The 21,084-nt window shown below is 41.8% G+C and overlaps 1 protein-coding gene across 6 annotated transcripts in view; it reads right to left on the bottom strand.

Annotated features, from left to right (window-relative positions):
• TRPS1 (transcriptional repressor GATA binding 1) overlaps nucleotides 1–16,572 on the bottom strand; it is a 214,010-nt gene extending 197,438 nt beyond the window's left edge. For 3 of the 6 annotated variants that reach the window (XM_066177195.1, XM_066177240.1, XM_066177213.1), the window contains exon 1: nucleotides 16,486–16,572. Coding sequence is in view for 1 of the 6 variants with exons in the window: in XM_066177221.1 (XP_066033318.1) it covers nucleotides 15,761–15,770 (10 nt within the window). In the remaining 5 variants the exon portion in view is untranslated. Of the gene's footprint in view, nucleotides 1–15,760; nucleotides 15,897–16,485 lie in introns of those variants that run through there. The other 3 variants (XM_066177203.1, XM_066177221.1, XM_066177230.1) reach the window with 2 other exon arrangements.
• Nucleotides 16,573–21,084: the final 4,512 nt, after the last annotated feature.

Genomic DNA, 21,084 nt, shown 5'->3' with positions numbered 1-21,084 from the left:
CACATGTGTAGGTGGATCCCTCCTGGAATATTGTTTTTTTCTCATTTTTTCAGTTACTATGTGTATATTCAAAAACAGGAGCAGTGAGAACAGATAATTATAAAGCTTTTGAAACGTCGTGGTATTTTCACCAGAGGATCACAGTGGGCCGTCTTCAAGAATTCTGATGCAGAACTCTATGTAATTAAAAAACATAATTATTTATAATACTCCTCAAACCCTGTTTTCATTAAGGAGAGGAGGGGAAAAAATAAGACAGATCACTTTAAATATGAATGCTTTATGAATAAAGATTTTTTTTAAATTGATGAGCATTCATTTTCCCATACAGTCACATAAAGTCTGAGTAGTTCATGTAAAACATAATTATCAACGTTTTAAACCACATTTTCCCCTTGAAAATAAATAAATAAGGACGCCAAAATGTTTTTTGTTCATTAAGAGTCAGATCCAGCAGAAAACATCTGCAGACTTCTAGACCAAGCAAGCCCTGGAAGGCCATGGTACTGGCTGCACCTCGTGCCAACCTCAAAAATTTGGCTGGTTCAGAAAGATTTAAACAAAACAAAAAAAGCCCTGCAGCTTTACATGTCTGGGAATTGTGAAACTGCGTTAGGTTTATGAATAAAGAACAGGGGTGAGAAAAAAAAAAACACAACTCCTTTTAAAAAGGAGATCCCTCTCTCCCTCCTGCCCTCCAGCATTCTGGGTGCTAGACAAGGGCTCCTCTCCCTCCCCAGGGACACCATGGATGTCAACAGTTGCGGCCCGAAACATGGGGTCCACCTGCACGCCCTGCTGCAGAGGGGATGGGGGCCCGAAATCCAGCCCTCGCCCCCGCTTGGCACATCCAGCAGGCACCCAACCATCCAGCTCCCAGCCGTGCTCCCAGCCGTGCGGCAGCCGCCACTGGCAAACCCAAAGGAGCGTCCCCGGGATGGGAGCCAGCCTGAGTTGTTCAAAGGACGCTGCAGGGCCACCACAGAGGGGCAGGCACAGCTCAGGATGAAGAGCTACCCCTGCGAAGGTGGCCAGAGGACATGGTGGTCTCCCCTGAACCAGCAGCCTCTCTAGCCCCAGGGAAGAACGGGGCCCCGGGAGCAGCCCAGGATTTCTACCATGGGCTTGAGGAGGCTCCAAGGTGCAGCGGAGGGAAGGAGCCTCAGCTACCACAGGCGACCAGCAACTCAAATTTAGATTTCAGGCTACCCTGAATATGTGCGTACAAACACCACAGGGGAGATGATGGCATTGCCGGAGCTGTTAGCTGAAATAAAGGAAAAGTTCAGGATGAGGGCCCGGCTACAGCAGGTTCTTTAATGAAAATTAAAGAAGCTGCTGCTAGTGTAGTCACATTTGTAGGCTTTCTGTAGAAATAATGACTTTTTCTGACTAATTCTTCACTACATCTCTCTTTGGGAAGCCAAGAAAACTCCCAATTATTGATGTCACACCTTATCTTCTGCCCTATTCAGAGGACCAGCCTACATTGCAGTGACGCCCAGCTCAGCTTGTGCAGCTAGCCCTGTGCAAGGAAAAGGACTGGGCAGGTATGGAAAGACCGAGTTACAGTACACCCATGTGTTCTGCTCAAAGCCATCCCAGAATTTTGGTTTTGCAAGTGTTCGTTTTATAGACACCTCCTCAAGAGGAACAGCAGCTGTAGTATGCTGCCTGGGCTAGCAAGATGTGACACATGCAGAGACATATACTGGATATATATTAGGAGAGCACAGAGAGACTCTGTGTGATGACCATATAACTGCAGACACTCTGCAGGTGTGTATTTACAATACTATTTATGTAGTGCTGAAAGTGGACTACATTAATATAGAGTGTGCATGATTCACTGTCATTAGTTCTGCCTTCCAATAATGTGGACCCTAAGATAAATAGTATCACTAGAGCCTCTCCCATCCAATAAACAGACTTGTTAGTTTAGTTATATATACAAAATTTTCAACTGCAATCAGAGATGCTTTTTAAATTATTAAAAGTTCTTGAAGTGAAACCTTTGTTTGAGTTGAAATGAACCAGCTGACATAAAAAAGCAAATGGAGAAGCCAAGACTTGTATTTCAATGAAGAATAAATTTGGTATCTTAAATAAATAGTATTATTCTAAACATGCACTAAAATAAACCATGCATTTTAACAAGAGTAGATACAAAATATTGTCATATTTGTCATTAGAGCTTTATATACCTGTTGGATTACTGCTTTCAAAGCCGTAAGAAATGTACCAGTGTCTGTGAATTAAAATGCACTTTCTTTATGCTAAATCTGTGAAGGTTGTCCTGTGGGAAACACTGAATTCTACATTAATTTTTTTATTTAAAAGAAAAAAGCTTACACAGCCTCAGAAAAAAAAATGGCAAAAATCCCAACTTTGTCCATTCAGCCTTTGATTCTGCCTTTGCCTTAATAAAATTGTTGACAGAAATGAAGCTAATCTTTGCAGCGACTTCTTCATCTTTCTTTAAAACCGAGGAGTTTAACTAGCTGCAGTTCCATCAACCCTGACGTGCAGCTCACTATAAAGATGAGATCCTTGTCATTTTTTTGTCCATATCTAATATTTAAGGAGGAAACATTTTTTAAAAAAATCCATTTAAACTCTAAATTTTGGCTACAAAACATCTCAGTAAGACACCGAGATAATGTCTCTCACAAATCAAAACAGTAGCAGTAGTACCATCTGTAAACTCAGAATTAAAGAGCCAGCATTTTCTATAAAACTGTAAAAAGTATTTTTAAAACACTTTTTAAAAAACATTTTGCTCATTCTATAGCATGGGCACTGAAGGCTACAAATAACTGGATCAGCAAGCAAGTTCACCATATACTAGAATGACTCCTGAGGTAACTCAGTAAAAGCTGAAGAGCTTGCAGCTAGTAGTTAATGGGATAGCCCAACTCCAAAGTCAGAAAGAGCAAAATATCTCCCTTTCATTAAAAGAGTAGGGAGGGAAGCTTTAAAAGGTACACAATTAGTTAGCTTTACAGTGATTAATTCAACAACTGCAAAGCCAAAAACAACTTTAGGCACTTAACCATGAAACTGTCAGGTCTCTATGCTTGACGATAAAGCATCTACAAAGTAAACATTAACTTCTGTGTTTTTTTCTACGTGCATATTCCATCATGAGAAGATGATAACCAAAAAATTACCAGGCAAGCTCAGAAGAGGCTTCCTATACATTATTCCCCCTAACAAAGAGGTAAGATGTGCCCAGATTCCCTTCCTCTTCCTTACTGCCAGCTCTAGTAAAACAAACCTGACAGAAGGGATTGAAAATCAGATTGAAAATCTCTTCCCCAAGGAAGCAATGAGTTCATTGCAATAAGGGAGCTTTAAGGATGAGGGGACCCCTATACTAACCACATCCTATCCATATCAAGGCAAAAGCAGGCAGCAGCTCTTCCCCAGACTAACTCTCCCGAGGAAGCAAATGGAAGCTCTGCACAAGTAAGGAATGCAAAAGCGTAAACTTTATCATCTCTTTTAAATAAACTCCAAAACTGAATAACTATCAAACAAATTGAAAAAGACCAGGAAGGTGACAAATTAAAAGAACAAATCAACATATTTCTCTGACCTGCAAATATTTAACTCAAGCACATTCTTCTTCCAAACAAGATGCCTGTGAGTGGTTTGATGGCTGCTCATAATCAAAAGTGTCACTCACAAAATTACAGCATTCGAGGAGGGTACTGGGCAACCGAAAATGGTTTTTGCTAGAAGTGTGTCACAAGCACATCTTTTAGTTACTTCAGAATTGCACACGACTTCGCTTCATTCCTTTGCACTGGCTGCATGCAGGTTGCTTCATAGAAATATAACTGCAGTAATCTGCTTGACAGTAAACAGTAATCAGTAAACACTATTTACTGAGCAGATGTGTGCCCCTGCTACTCCTTCAGTTTACCTATCCTCCATCTCCGTCTTCCACTCTCAATTCCCTTGCTCTCAGAAATTTTAGAGGGGGAATAAATAAATACAGGTAGTGAAACAGTGAAATCCCATAGCTGGCAAGGTTTTCCTCTCTGAATAGACAAATTCTTAATTCCATGCAGCTCCAGACATTGAAGGATTAGACCCCAACCAGGGAAAACACAGGAAAATGGTAATAAATATCGCATGGTAATCCACAGGAACTTTGGTCCCAATGTGATTTTTCTACAGTCCTGCAAAAAAACAGCATTACAACATCCATAATCTCAGCTCGTATATCAGAGCACTCTCTCCATTCTCCTTGCCCTTCCTTCTTTCATGTAGTGCATTTTCTAAAAAAATGTACTTTTTCTGCAAAAGTAAAGTCAATGCAGTCCCATTCCAGACTGAAAGCAGCACAGCAGCTCTGTGAAAACTACCATGGACCATCGCACTGCACAGAGATACACGTGAGGAGTGCAGGGTTCATGGCAGCATTACTCTGGTAGGGGCTAATCTGAAATTCCTTCTGTCAAAAGAAGTCACAGTTTGCTGGAGAGAAAAAATAAGTAAATAGTGTTCATGTGCAGTAAGAGTACTTCATGTCATAGTGGATTTTACAATATCTTAGTTTGCTTTCTATTCAGGCATGTGTCTTTTTTGGCAATAAATTCTGAAGACCTAGGAAGGTAAAACTTGCTTAACCATGAGTCTCATTCACCCGATTAAAATAAACTCCACAGCCGCTGCTTCTTTCTCCTGTAACTACTTTTGAAGCTCCTTCCCACTGACAACTAGCCACTGTCATACACCACTATAGACACAAAAATCTTTTAAAATGTCAGCTTTTCATATGCTTAATTTTGTCCTATTCAGGTAAAATGTTTTGCAGCGTAAAGTTCAGCAGAGCTGCCAGGTCATCTTTCTTAGTAAAGATTTTCACGTGCACAAATAAAAATTGAGGAACGACTGAAGAAAAAAAACCCTGTACAAACGATTTTAAATGTTCCTTAGATAATGCAGTACCACAACAAATCTCCAAGGAAAGTTAAGCTGAGACTGCCATGAACACCAAATAAATCTGCACCACTGGGATATTTAAGGTCCAATAAATCTTACTTTCCAGTGTTTTAAAACTCCAGAAGATAGTCTGCGGCTCTAGACTCTGTCTGCCTACAAGCTATCAACTCAGACTTGCCTTCAACTCAGAATATTTGTGAGAAATATTTTCAGAATATACTCATGTTTACTGAATTACCAAATTACGAAAATTTTTATTAAAAAGAAAAACCAACCACAAACACACATATACATACATAAAAACCAACCAAACAAGTTACTTTTTTCTTCTGTTTGTATGAAAATGCTGAAGAAAGTTGGTCAAAAATGCCCATATTTCCAATTCAAATATTTTTTTAATTTTTTAGCTATCTTTTCTTGCAGTTTAAAATATAAAGCTAACAACTAATTGTAAAAAAATAAAATGCAAAGCCATAAAATTCCTCACAGAAGAGCCAAGGAACCTAAGAAATCACATATTGTGCAATTTATCTGATACTGTTAAAAATACTAACCACCGGAAAAAAAAATCAGATGTTATAAAAAAGCATTTTATGTACTATGCTGCAACTTTCTGCAGTTTGGTTATACCAAAAGCACATTTTGTGGATTATGGAAGTCACTGCTTCCCTTGGCCTGAAAAAAACTTCCTGATGACATGGCATGCAACCTGGTGAGAGCATTAGAGCCTGCTTCCATAGATATGTACCTGTCATACCAGACCTCCAGTCACTATTTCTACACTGCTGTCCTTCACTGCTATCTCTGCAAGCCTTTGGGAGAGAAGTTGGTGAGGACAAGATAAAAGCACGCCCGTGAAGCCAGTGAGTAGCAGCAGGGCTCAAAAGCAGGTGCACTTCCTAAACCTACTTTTAGTTTTCATTCCACTTTGGGAAATGAACTGTTTTCCAATCACAATAATCACTTTTAAAGGTGACAGACCAACTGTAGTCCTGCTAAAGAGCAACTTCATGGAGTGAAATACTCCTCGACTGTCCTGAGTGGGGCAACAGAAAAGCAACGTGGCGCCTTACAAAACAGTGTGTCCTTAGTCCAGCGAAATGCTGTAAAGTACCAAACTCCGGTAAGTGTAACATGAAGCCCCAAAAGTCGCACTTCCCTCTCAGTAAGCTGCATCAGAATTAGTCGCTGCCCAATGAGGACTGGATCTTAATCTAGATGAAGCTACAAGAAATTTTGTCCAAGTACAGGGGCAGATCGGGGACATAATCAGAGGGAATAATCAATCTTCGGTTAATCTTTGCTAGTATCTAAATTTCTGCCAGGTTGACAGACAAAGCAGGTTAGATTTATTTTTCCAAAAATCATTTGTCAAAAAAAAAAAATCATCCTAAACATTAAAAAAAAAAAATTAAGTTACGCTAAACTTTGTTTTTCTGCTAGCAAACCTCATGTCACAAACAACTGAAAGGCAGTGATGCAGAATGGATTCTTGCCTAGATTTGTAAATTTTTCCAGGAGTTGTAATATCCTGTATTTGATGACATCATGAAACTAGCAAGAAAAGTTGGTTTTCAATTTATTCTACTTTTCCCTCATTAGTGTCCATGTCAGAAACAGAGTAAGAACCCTCATTAAGTCACATTAAATTCTTTAAACTCATTAAGGGCTCAGAGAAAGAACAATACAAACACTGGTGTTTTTGTAAAAAATTATGCAACACAGATGGACTTCCATTTCCATGTGTTTTTAGAATGGATGTATGTGTGTAGGGCAGTTGAAGAGAGCAATCTGCATTAGCGAGAAACTGACAGAATTACAGAGGCAGAGCACCTCACATATGACAGAATGACACCTGGGTAGAAATTGTGCATAATCATTTCTGACCTGATATTAATGAATGCTTGGTATCCTGAGTTCCGGCAGAGCTGCAGTCAGTGCCGTACCCCACACTTTTTTTCAACGATTCTTTGGGACTTTCTATGGGGCAAAGACAACCTTGAGGGCCACACAGCCAGCAGCAATCCAGTGGCAATCAAACCCTTTGTCCACAGACTACTTTGATTGCAGCTGCTGTAGCCTAACATACTATCTGATTGTAGGTGAAGATACATCTACTAGTCATGCATATGGACTTATACGTAAGATACAGGTGTGTGCAGAGTTTCAACAGTCTTGGAGAGTATCTCTGGGTGTGCAAAGGGTGGTTATTTGTTAGAAGATTTATAGTAGCTGAATGACTCAGATATATGCTGTTGATAACTTCTGGTCTTACCCCCCATAAGACTGGAAATATGAGCTCAATGCCACAAAATTATTTACATTCCTACAGTATGCTCAAACAACTATTACAGGATTAATTTAATCCATTACATTATTATTTTTTTCATGATAGACATAACATGCAAATAGGAGTTTAGTTCTAAAGAAAACTCTGGATCTGAGGAACATAAAAGGAGACTAATTGCATGGCATAAATTTCAGATGTCTGTAGCAGGCCACAGAAAGAAAACAGTATATACAGTATATGGGAGACATGAGTTACTGTTTCTTCCTTCCTACTACTGTAACAGATGAAAAGAAAGGTGGGATTTTTACTGAGGGCCCCCAGATTTCAGCCTCCAGAGCTGGGTGCCTGGGCGGCATGGGCAGGAAGCCTCTGTTCAGCAGCTCTCCTCTCCCGCTGCTCTAGCAGAGGCAGATACTGTTTACCTGCAAGGCACATGGTAAGGCTAATCTATTTTCACAAGCTTTTCCCTCAGGTATTTGGGGCAAGGTTTAGTTTATTAATTGTGTGTGTGCATGTGTGTCCATATCTATTTGTGCAGGAGGAAAAGGCGATCAACATGTATTGCATTTTTGGTCTGTACTCTGGTACAGACTGCAGCTGGCCAACGTCTGCTGAGTGTATTTAATACACCTAACACTGAGAACTCTAAACAGAAAAGCAAACTACGTTCAGGTTAGGAAACTGGAGTTATCTTTCTTTCATTAACTGAATTCATGAAGCAAAATTTCACCTGCACAGTAAGTTTTTGATTATGTTCCACATCTCACAGCTTCTGCCTGAAGAGGGTTGTGTGAGAAAGTCAAGAAGACTCATACAAACGTTGAAAACACTGAAACCCTTCACCCCCAAAGAAGATTGCTTTATCCTAACTCATTTAACTTTCATTAAACCACATTCTAAATATAGGAATTTTAGGCAATACTTAACTTCAGGATCTTCATCAAACTTTTTTTAGGTAAGTTGAGATTTTTTTTTTTTAAAAAATTCCCTGTAACATCACTGGGATATCCAAAAGCAATCTGCAAAGTATTTGGCTAGGCAGACCATGCCTTCTTTTCCCCTCTCTTTTTAATTAACTACTAGCAAAAATTCCCATTTTGTTTTTTCTTTTTTTGTGAACCACCACCAAGCTGTATGTTTAATTTTTTAAGTTTCAGTACGTACTTCAGACGGCAGACTTTGCAAAGTAGGTCAGGAATACCCAAAGGATACACATTTGAAGGCTACAGATAGCAGAACACACCATTTACGGCTTTGTATATACACATACATACACATTCTATATAATATAGGTAGATAGATTCAGTGATTTAAACACACTACATCTATACCGTCTGTTTCAAGAACATTCAGATATTTACACTGTTAGATCACCACTCATTTTAGACACACTCTAGTGCCAGCTGCCAAAAAAAGGTACACAAGTCAAAATATGTTACCTTTGTTCAAACAATACTGCTGTTCATTATATAATAGAAACTGTCATGCTTAATCTTACAGGAACCAAGAACTGGTACATTCCTGGATCATAGGTGGCTTGAAATGGTTTGAGGCAAAACTGAACAACACTGTTAAGTAAATCACGCTGAGAAACTTAAGCGCATTGATGATTTTTAGCATCATCTTTTACAGACTTTTTTTTCCCCAGATCTATTAATACACTAAAAATGCTGGAGTATTTTCAAAATACAGAGAGATGAATGCACCAGCGATTTTTCTGTGACATTTTTACAATATCACATTATACATTCCCTCTTGCATTGTCATTCTTGCTAAATGTAATGGGGGATCTGAAAAGGATGCTTGAGAACAGACACCATGATGAAGTAAAATGTACCTGCAAAAATTACACATTGACTTCGAAAATACACCAAAAACTTATTTTTCCTTGAGCATTCTCAGTACTGTCCAAGCAACCCAAAGCCTACTGAGGGCACTAAGCTACAGGCCGTGATTTTCATTTTCCATTAGAGATGAAAAAATTGCTAAAAGCAGCATTCAAATATATGTCTAATATGTTCAAGAATACAGAAAAAATGGTTAAAATGCCTTAAATTCTTCAGGGTTGGACCTTTTTAAAATCATATTTTAACCTGGGAAATTGCTAAATTAAAAATACGTACACTTCACTTATTGAGGAAAATCTCTTTTACAGCATTACTACTCCAGGACTTCTTCAGATTTTTAAGTATTTTACAACTTCGTCTTAAACAACATGGATTATACAGTATTCATCAGGCAGACACAACCTTACAGACAGACAGACACAGACACACACAACTCTGCAGAGGCCAATCCTGCAGCTTTTACTGAATCCAAAAGTCCCCCTGACAACAGTGAGTATTTTTCAAGAATGAGAACTGCAGGATCAGGCCCCGAAAGTGCTTATGATGATGAGATGTTACTTCAACAGATTGAATGTTAGATTAAATATAAAGATTGAGGCAAGACAAGTCTGGGGTTTAAACCCTAGGGAGGATTGACATTTAAAGTGTTGCCACTGAATTATAGCTCTCCACATTGGGTGGGGTAACCTCCTACTGGGTGGAGTGTCTCCCCTAAAGGAAGGGAAAACTGGCACAAGCCAACTCAGTCTTTGAACGATTTTCCTACTTGCCAACTTATGAAGTCGTCCTGACGTCAACTTCGTCAAGAAAGTCTATTGCCCAACTCTGTCTTTTGCTGTAGAAAGTTTGCTTGTGCTCAAAACCCCAGCAGACGTAGAAAAGAAATTAAGGAAAACAGACGGAAAACCCTGAACAAAATAAAGAAATGAAGAAAAAATGTGTTGACTGGATTTTACAGTTATTTTAAAAAATCCTTTTGTTGGGTTTTTTCTTGTTTCTAACATCGAGTTAATACAAATAGACACAGATCACTCAAAACTATTACTAAACATATTTTAAAACCTTGTTTAGCTTTAAGACATGGGGTGGAGAGCGCACAGAAAGTGGACACTCTGAAAGATAAGATCTCTTATGTGTCCTGCAATGGCTAGTGAGTATCTTCCTAATAAGCGTCACTAACAGGTATAAAACACATTCATACTAGGAAAATAATATTCACTGAACAGCCATCAAAGGTAAGTTTAACATCTTATTTCTCTCTAAATCAAAATAAATTGTTTCTCTGAAAGAGGGAGTCAAGTGCTGGACAAGACAGAAGGAACGCTGGGGGGAATCAAATAAAAACAAAACAAATAAAAAGGATAAAGCATCTCAAAGTGCCCATGAAGTGAAAAAAAAAGTAAAAATCAGAAAACAGTTTAAGTTACCGTAACCTGAAATGCACCAGCCATCACAAAGAGCAATTGGAGAAATCCAGCAGAGCTCAGCAGGAAAGATTTTTAATAACAGATTGAAAAACAAGAATAAAAATAACTGCATCAACAGGGCCTTTCTTCCTCAGGCCACAAGCCCGTTTTTACTTGATATTTTAAAAAAATGTAGTTTGGCCACTAAAACCAATCCAGAACATTATTAAAAGTTAAAAGCTACCAATTACTTCTGTCTGTTCTTTTAAAGCAAAGTTTGGCATTACGTCAGTTGGTTTAAAGAAAACAAGAAAGAGAGAGGGAAAGAAGGAGAGAAAGTTTCCTGCTTATATAAATTAAACCACCAGGGAAGGTGTCTAGCCACTTGTAAAGCATTTATTACAGGTTTTTAAAGGGCTAGTAACATTTTAAAAATTAAATATTTTTAAATACATTTAAAGGAAAAGAGAAAAGATGAACTGAGCCTGGAAAGAAAGCAGACTTATGAGAAATTAGACATGCATCAACTGAAGCTAAGAAAGTAAAAATTACTATTAGGACTAAACTTTGCAATTCAAAGTAACTCTGTTTTCAAGGCAGAAAATCTTATTGTAGCTGCTGTACTCACACACATCCCTTACGAGACGGAAAAGTTCCACCGAACTTTATGGGATGGAACCAACTGGGTTCTGCAGAAATGTCCTACAGAAGCGCCACCCGTGGCAGCTACGCAATTTAATGAATCATTTTCTTTCGATAGCTCTACTAAATCCACATCCAGACATCCCCAGCAGGAATAAGATCCCTTAGTTAACGCAGCAGGAGCATATTAAAAATCACTGATAGAAGGATTGGCAAGTTCTGTTAAATTTTAGATGTATTTTTCACTGGTGGTGTTATTATAAAATTTTAAAGAACCATTTTAAAGGTACTAGAAAATAAGAATCTGATAGCACAGAACATGAATAAAACACGACGGCTGTAAGTTTCTTACGCACAGCTGCGCCAGTTCACCTAAATCACAGTCTTCTAAAGCCCGTGATGCCAAGTCAGAGGCTCCTCTGACTCTGGACGACACATCAAGTGGACTGGTGTTCAGTTTTGCAACGCATTTGGTGTGTGACAAAATGTCCACTGGGGATTTTAAATCGAGACTAGGGGAGCTATCCTCCCATTGCTCCGTGTTTCATTTGAGCCTTGGTCTGCATGACAAGAAGTCAGAGTAATATGCCAGCACTCTCTTCCCCTCCCTGTGCTCCTCTGCCCCAGCAGCGTTTCTTGTGTTCTGGGCACATACACAACTGGCGAAGCAGCTGCGTTCTGGAAGGCCCTTTATTGATTTGGTGCAAAATAACATCAAGGAGTGAATAATAAGCATAATCTGAAAAATGTAGTTGCATGTCTTGCCCTTGTAAACATTTACTATTTAATGATGTAATTGTACTTTAATCCTTCACATTATCTAATATAACTCATTGTGCTTTTCTTTTAATTAGCAAACACACAATCCAAAAAAAGCAAAACCCAGAAAGTTTGTACACACCATAAAAACTAAAGCCCAAATAGTTTTAAAATAATCAAATGTTCTCTCTCTGGATGCAGGCTTATCTTTTAAAGTCAAAAGAGAACTTCATTGGCACAGGGCAGGAAAAAAGAACTCCATAATTCATGTCACGACAATACCGAGGAAAAAAGTTCTTCTCCAGAAGGACTGGAAAGGGCACCTTTATTTATCTTCTGGACATACAAAAATAATAGAACCTAGACCAGATATACTGTAATTAATGTATCCAAAGGTCAACAGGCAATGGTATTTATACAATAAATGGGAGCAGACTACACTGGTTATAGTATTAATCACCAGTATTTGAAAATAGCATTGTTTTCTTACTAGGTAAGAACTTGAGAAAGTTTCAGAAACAAAAAAGAAACACTTTTCTTTTTTTTTTTCCTCATACCTGCCTGCTATTCTTTTTAACCAATTGGTTTTTAACTCGTGAGGTATAATATTTGGGACAAATATATCCAAGTTTACAGTTGCCCAGGACTGCCAAAAACAGACCCAGGCTACCTCACTAGTTGTGTCGAGGAAACTAAATTAAGTAAGGGCAAACACCAACTGGAAAGTTGTCAGTTTACTGAATGAATAGCTTCATTTTACACACCAGTTAGAATACCTTAATCAGAACATATTTCTGTTCAAGGCCAATACTTTTACAACCAGATGGCAGTTTGCTCTACCTGAAACTGTATTAAAAATGTAATTTATTTCCACTATACTTTCACCTAACAAAAAGGGTCGTCAGATTCCCAGCCTATCATGTTCAAAAATATTTAACCATAAACTTTCTCACAATGTTATATTTGGTGTTACCCACAAACCTTTATTAAAGTGATACTGCCAGTGTGGCTTCAGTTAAGACCTGAGAATGTTTCTATTAAGATTATTACATTAAAATATTGTCAAGAGTTTGTAAGAAACATAAATATTCATACACATACAGCCCCCCCAGCCCTAGAAGGAAAGTTCCACATAAAAAGAAAAATTTAAATACGTACCAAAAGCTGCCTGGTTGTAATTACATTTTGGGTTTTTTCCTAAATGTCTCTGCTAATTTTTTAACTCTTTCACACTGTAATGTAAAATAGTTTTATTCCAAAGCAACTGCCTGATAAAGTGCTACAAGAGGTAATTCGCATGAACAGAAAGTAATTAGTCATTGCTTGCACAATGCTTTGAAAATATAAAACCCCATGTGTCAACTAGCATTAAAATATGATTGGAATACACAGATTTGACAAGAAACAATTGCATGTCACAGACCCTCAAGTCCACAGACAAGAATTAGTACTTTGCTGTTATAAATGCACTATCACGGTATGTGGATAAGAGCATTCTTTACACTCAGGCATAGCATGCATGATAATAGTGTGCACCGTAAAAGTTTACTACAAATGCAAGAGAAGACATCACAGAAAATAGTCCTGCTAGGGATTCATCAAATGTTACTGAATTTACACTCACTGATAAAAATGTAAGTCAACCCATAAAGCTACCATATAAATTATACTAAAAATGCATTAAAAACATGAAAGGATAACCTGGCTGCATCGTGTTTGATGCCCAAAGAAGTCTCAGATGTGTGAAGTTGTCATTTACATTCTTTTCCTTTATTAACAGTGCTATGAAATAAAAAAAAAAAAGCCATACTCTCACAGGCACAGACTGCTCAGTGTTATTTGGAGTCTGTTTCAGAGGATCACAGGCAATACATGTAAACTTAAAAGCTGATGCAACTTTGCCCTTTACTTACTTTGTTTGTGACTATGTATATGCAAAGTTTCAAAAAGAGAAAGTTATTATATGCAACCAAAAAAAAAAAAAAAAAAGCGATAATCAGACAGAACAGGGTGGATTACGAACTGACTGTTTTTCTCATGTCTAATCTCCCTTGATTTTAAAATGGTGAGGTAGACTTCTGTTGTCACAGTCTGAGGATAAACTTGCATACAGGCACTGATGCACTACTGAACTTCAGAATCACCGACTCTTTGTGGCAAATCTCAGGCAGGTATACATTATTCAAGAGGAAAAAAGAAAAATACTTTTTTTCACCTTTACAGAGAAAGGTTCCACTTGGTTGGTTTGACCATATTATTAACAGACTTTCATTCAGTAGTTAAAATAGAAAGAAAAAAATCTTTGAAAGTGTCGATATCATTTCCAGACAGTCTTGTCAGCATCACAACTTACAGGAAATAGTTGATGTTCTCAGACAAACCGTGCGTTTACTCATAGACCCAGATTACTTTAAAAAAAAAAAAAAAAAAAAAAAACAAAAACCACCACCTTCACTATTTTGGAGGGGTTTTTTTAATCGTCACTCTGGTGGAATACCTGAGAGAGCTGTCTAACCTAACACACAGATTGTGAACATGAAGCAAACACAGACTGCAGTTCAGAAGACTACTGTAACTTTTATTCTCATTTTGTCCACGTCAGGAACTGGCTCTTACCACTACTTTCCTTTGCTGCCCCTTGCATTTTTAACTCTGGCAGTCTTCTCTAAATGTTCAGCTTTTACTAAAACCAACAGGAAAGTAACATGATGCCACCAACATCCACAGGATTCGGTTGCATAGTTGAAGATAACAGCCCAAATGACAAAAAAGTTTGATCTTGAGAGACTTTACTGAACTCAATTAAATATAATTTGAGACGTATTAAATTGTTGTCTCTTTCCATCAACATTCAAAATGTGCTGCGCACTGTAAAAGGAGTGAAGGCAGCGCAGTCTGCAGGACAGCTTACATTTTCTTTACTAGACAATCTTTCCCCCTCGGAAGGGGCTTGTCGCCTTGGTTCCCAAAGGGTGCTGGGGTTGACCCGGCTCCTGCTCGGCCAGGCAAGGTGCTCGCACTGGCAAAGAACAAGTGATGGAGGGGAGACGTCTCTCCAGCTTATCACTTAGCTAGCTTAGCTCAGTCAGTGCACTGGAGAAGTTTGCCATTTGCAGACAGAAAACACAACCAGTCGTGGAAAAAAAAAAGATAAAGGAGACTAGCGGGCCCCACTAGAACCCGCGTAGGAGTGCCGGGGTGTCTGAGCACCGTGATTTGCAGCAGGGAGCCAGATAAACAAAGCCCCCGAAATGTCAAGCCCCCTCGGGGAGCCGCTCGCGTCCCAGGGCAGCGCAGCGGCTGCAGCCCCCGGGTCAGACCCTGCGCGGCCCCGGACCTGCGATCGCCCCGGCCCGGGCCACCCCGGCTGTCCCGGCCACGGAGCGCCCACCGCCGCGCAGCCCCTCCAGCCCCGGCCTCGCCTCCATTCATTCCACCCTTCGGAAAGCCACACGCGGGTGGCTGCAGCGGGGGCAGCCCCCGCCGCAGCCCCCGGGCTGCGGGGCGGGGAGGTGAGGCGCTCCACGAAGTTGTGGCAGGCAGGGAGAGCCGGGCGCGGGGACGCAGCGCTGGCAGTAGGGCTTCGCCTTTAAGAAGGAAAAGTTTTACGTCTCTCTGCCTCTGATTTGAAAAAAAAAAAAAAAAAAAAAAAAAAAAAAAAAAAAAAAATCACCACCACCACCACTATGTCGCCTGTTACCCCCGTGTGACCGGGAGGGATCCCAAGCCCTCCTCCCGGAGCAGCACCGCTCCGCACTCGGCCTCTCCCGGTGTGTCCCAGGGAAAGGAGAGGAAAAATAGGAAGGGAAAAAAATACAAAAGAGAAAAAAAAAAAAAAAAAAAAAAGTTTTTCCCAAACTTACTACTCTTCATGATGGTGTCTCTGTGCCCCGCTTGTCATGATCCCCATTAAAACTTCCAGCAGCGGCAGGAGCGGCAGGACTGTGTGACTGCAGCCCATCGGATGCGAACCCTCTGTGCTCGTCTTCTACTTCCACCCCCCGCGTCTCCCTTCCCCTCCCCCCGAGTGCCCCGGTGCCGGGGAACCGGCGGCCGCGGAGATAAGGCGCGGAGCGGCGCGGAGGGGAGGGCAGAGCAAGCCGCACCAGCCCGCGGCCGCCGCCGCTCCCCTCCCCGCCTCCGCGCCGGGGGGCTGCTCCCCCTGCCCGCCGCCGCCGCTGAACTTGACCCTCCCGACTCCAGCGGGGCTACCGCCGTTTTGAAGTCGCCAATTTCCAGCCATCACACATGGCTTTGACCCTCCGGCGGGGGGAATGGGGGGGCGCGGGTGGTGGTGGGGGGGATGCACCGAGAGAAGCCTGTGAAATCCGAGCAGCCCCCGTTGCCTGAGATAATGCTCACCCACCCTTCGCTTTTGTTGTTGTTTTTATTTTTTTTTAGGGGGGGGTATTTTTTGGGGGAGGGGTGCACCCCCGCTGCCCCCCGGGCACACGCCACGCTGCCGCGGGCGCCGCGCCCCCGCCCCACGCGCGCCCCCCCCGCACCCGCCGCCGCCGCGCCGCCCCCGCCCGGCCCGCCGGCCGCGGCGCCCTCCCCGCCGCCCCCGCCCGCGCCCCCCCGCGCTTACCTGTTGATTAACCGGCAGCAACAGCCCCGGCAGCCTGGAAGATGGTGGAGCCGCGGCGCGAGCCATGAACCGTCTCCTGCTGCCGGCGGAGTTGGACGCGGATTATGTGGCGGTGGCCGGGGAGTGGGGGGGGGCGGGGGGCCGCGGCGCCGCTGCCTCCCCCCTCGGCCCCGCTCGGCGGGGAGGGGGCGACGGGCCCGCCGGCGGGCGGTGCGGTGCGGCGCGGGGGCGGGGGCGCGGCGGGCCGGGGGGCGCGGGCCGGGGCACGGCGCGGCGGCCCCGCCGGCAGCGAGGCGGCGGCCTGGGAGCGCGGGGCGGCCGGCGCGTTATCGGGACTGTTATCGCTTGTCAGGACCTCCGTCTCCCCGCATTACGTCAGTTTCAAGACACCAACACTATTAATATCAAAGGAGCCTTCGCGGAGGAAAGCGCCACCCCAGACGGAGCGCCCTTAAAGAGACAGTGCAGGCGGCCCCGCCGCGCGGCCCGCGCCGCCCCCCGCCGCCGCCTCCGCCCGCCGCCGGGCCACGGCCACGGGCAGCGCGGGCCGGGTCCGCCGCGACGGGCGAGCGGAGGGGGCGCGTCGCCCCGCGGCCGCGGGGACTTGCGCTGAGTTGGAGCAGGGATAGCCGCAGGCCACAGGCGCGCCCCCAGCGCGGCCCGCGGGAGGCGGCGGCTGTGCCCGCGGCTGTCACTGCGACCCGCGGCTGCCCTGCGGGTTTGGAAAAGGTGGCGGTGGGGATAAAAGGCGCGACCCACGCGTGCCCGTGGCTGCCCCCCTCGGGAGACCCCAGCCCTGCTCGGGGTCTCCCGCAGGTTTGGTATCACCTCTGTCCCGTGCCCCCCGTTTGTGTGCGGGTGCTGAGGCGGGTGGGCAGACAGTTCCCAGGCTGAGCGGTGAACCGTCCCGTTACCACCCGCGCTTTGATACCGGTTGCAGGCCAGCCCTGAGCTGATCCGAGAAAACCCTTACAACTTCCCCTCCTTGTGCAGAACTTTTTCAACTCGAAATACTCCTATATCCCCCATGCTACGGACTGCCTGAAGCCTGCATGTCAATGTAAAAACTCTCCAAGGAGAAGCAGTACATAAAAGGTTCCTATGAAAGGGTTTTAAAATCCCAAATATAGTAGGCGTTAAAAACTATGTAAACATTTGTTGGGTATTTGGACACAATTTTTCTGCAGTTAGGTGACTTTATATGGCGTGCTTTTCCTCCCATGCAAGTTGTTTTAAGCTGATTTCACATTCAAATAGATGCATTCTGCTTGCTTGCAACTACTAAAACATTATTCGAGGAAGAAGGTGGAAAATAATTAAATGATTACAGTTTGAGAGTTGAAGCTGCTTCCCCCCAAATACTTGAAATTACATAACTTTTCCCTTACAATTTTACTCTCAAATACATGGTGAAGTGTAAAGTAACAAATCTTCAGAGATACGCAGTGACGCAAATGAAACCCTATTGTAAAACTTACGGCGTTCTCAGCCCTCGCTCCAAACTTAAATATTCTTCATACATGTTTAATATAATCCAGTGGCAGATTTGTAAAGTAATTGCTTGTGTAAATCACCCAGGAACATATTTCCCCCTTAAGTTCTTTTGTAGGATTGTCTGATAAAGCACTTTATGAATAGAAAAGAAGTAATTCACATACAAGAGGTGAACTTGTCATATTGAGAATGGAAGGTTGCGTGATTAGGCACACACATTAGGATCCCCGACACAGGGAAAGGGGAACTCACTGAATTATGTGTGGTACTCCCTCTATGCCCATCCACAGAAAATGAGTTCGGAGCAGCAGAGAGATACATGGAATGCTAAGGAAAATAATGCCAAAATTTAAGGTTTGTTACAAAGTCTGCCTCGATACTTTAGTACCTCATGCTTGGTAGCACCCCACTCATACGCAAACAACCTTTCCTGACTTCATAAATTTACTTTTGCACAAGCTGCAAAATGCCATGGCTGAACCACAGTCAAGGAGACAAGCTACTTCCACAAACTTTAGTAAATACAGAACTCTGAAAAGCAAGTGGTTTTGTCACATCAATTCAAACGTGTTTTTCTCAGCAGTTTGAATTTTACTATTTTTACTGAGCATGTCAGCCCCAAGTGACTGTTCACTTGGCATATGTCTTGCATAGGAAGGGTTAAAATAGGCAGGTATTTTGTCTGATGATTTGGCTAAGCATCTTGCAAGCAGGGCTTGAGTGGAAAATATTTAAACAAGAGTTATTTCCCTTCACTTCTCTGTTCTAGTGAGACTTATTAATGTCTTTTTATTTTAAACCAGGAAATGATGCCCCCCACACCTTAAATCCCAGCCAGTTCTTATGTGTGGCTGTAGCTTTCCCAGATTTTATTCACATTATGACAGACAAACTGTGAAGATCGATAACAGCAAAAACACAGATTTCAACATGTGTAAAGCTTGATGAAAAACACACCTTTTTTCACCTGTAGAGCGGTATTATAGAGGTGTATTTTTAAAGGACATGAGTGTTCCTGTGCGTGCACTTTTAAAGTGAAACCGCAAAGCCATTCATAGGCAAAGATGAGAAGGACACGTCTTCATAGTTTCAAGTGGACAACTCTAATGAAATACTCTATCTCTCAGAAAACATTTGTTACCGTATCATTCTTAGAAATGCTCTCATGATACATTCTGCATTTCAAGTTAAAATAAAGCAGATCAAGAAGATGTCAATATGAATCTGTTTATATTCACCACAAAGAACTGTAGAGAACTTAACAAAGGCAAAAATATTTTTATAGACTTTCAGGAAAATTATTTATTTATGAAATAATTTACAAAGAAAATTTTTACCTCATGGCTTAGATACATTGCATATGCTTATGATTGACACAATATGTTCAGGCTCAAAGCCCTCCCCCCCTTTTTTTTTTTAATTTTAGCAGGACTATTTCAAAAAAGCCAACCAATTCATGAAGTCATACAATAATTGTTTGACAGTTGTTTCCAATATAGGAAAATAAGTTATGTATATTGTTTTCATTCAAATATTTGTTGATTTGTTGTTAGAATGCTTTGACATTGACATGGCACAAATTACATTAGGAGAAATATTGTAGAATTATTTTCATTTATTATCTTCTACTGTCAAACTTTTCCAAAACCACTTAAAAGAAGTTTTATTTCACTTTGTTCGAAATTCGTAGTCTGCATGAAAGTAGGTTGTTTTTGAAATAACAAGTTCAGCTTTTTCTAATAGATAAGAGCTGAGGAAATGAAGGAAAAGCAGCAAAGTGAGGAGAGGCAGAGAAAGTGCTGCTTTCACTGAGAGGCATGAACAAAGTAAATTCTAAATAATTCTATGGGTTTTTTTACAGTCAGGCACATTCTCCATTGAGGGAGAATACAGAGGCCAGTCACAGTTGCTTCTTGAAGGAAAACAGTATAACAGTCATTGTTTATCAAGATGACATAACATGCCATTTTTGCCTTTATTGTTTAATGCAGTTTCTCTTGTAGTTTACTCAGCGTAGATACAAAGAGGGATTAACAGTAAAGCATAAGCATACTTGTTTTACAATTTCAGCCTTTTAGTGCATAACTTACTGAAAGTACTAGGGCCTATAATCACAATGATTTTACCTGATGGAACATGCATTTTAGAAATATAATCCAACTGTTTACCCTAACACGTCATAAATTGCAATTCTCTACAAAAACCTCAGAGATTGACATTCGTTGCTCTTAAATGCCTGCTGCTTTAGCACACATCATCAAGAAAGTATTTCTGTACTATTCTCCCTCTGGTTGGTAGCATATTACTTGAATTCTAAAGACAGTTCTCTTATACTGTCTTCAAAAATGAACATTTTGAGAAGCACTTAATTCTGAGTCTGAGGCACTCCAGTGCAAGATTCTTGGGATCATAAACACAGCAACTTGCAGAATTTCTGCAGACCCACTTCTTTTCTTTGCAGAACTTGTGTGACATGAAATCATCGGGAAACTTTTGTTCCCTGTCTTACACCCTGCACAGAGTCAAGTTTCTAAACTTCAAGTTGTGCGCCAAAGGCTAAAAATTACCACGGATTTTCAAAGAAATGGGAATGGGGACCCTAACAATGTGGTTGAAACATCTCTGAAAAGAGATTATGCTTTGTGATAGACAGGGCAGCGCTGAGAACAGCCAATGAAACAGCATGCAACTGAAAAGCTAATACCATGGCCTCATCCCAGATTCAACAGATGTTTTCTAGGGGGATTGGATATCTGGTAATGGGAAATGGAACCGTTCTTTTCTATGTCACTGGTTTTAACACAGGCCAGTAGCAATGGAAAGTCAGTAATAAGTGATGTTTGCTTGGTAGCTTTCTCCATTGTGTGGTAGAAAAATGTCCTCCTGACTGCAGTGTACCATGGCTGGCTGGTACCTCCCCACACCCCAGTGGCACCGCTGCCAAAAGGGCCTTCCTTGCACAGAAATGCCTGGAAACCCTTTTCCCTGGGAGCAGTCTCCCAGGGAGGGATGAGGAACACCAACTGGGCACAGGCTGCTCCTGCTAATGGTATGTCTGCAGATAGTTAAATAACTCTGACAGCCACAAAAGATAATTTATCACTT

Source organism: Chamaea fasciata, unplaced genomic scaffold, assembly GCF_029207755.1.
Source record: "Chamaea fasciata isolate MVZ Bird 193981 ecotype frontalis unplaced genomic scaffold, bChaFas1.0.hap1 SCAF_1, whole genome shotgun sequence".
Classification (NCBI taxonomy): Eukaryota; Metazoa; Chordata; class Aves; order Passeriformes; family Sylviidae; genus Chamaea; species Chamaea fasciata.
The sequence above is the reverse complement of the archived record's forward strand: the minus strand, read 5'-3'. Positions and strand labels throughout refer to the sequence as shown.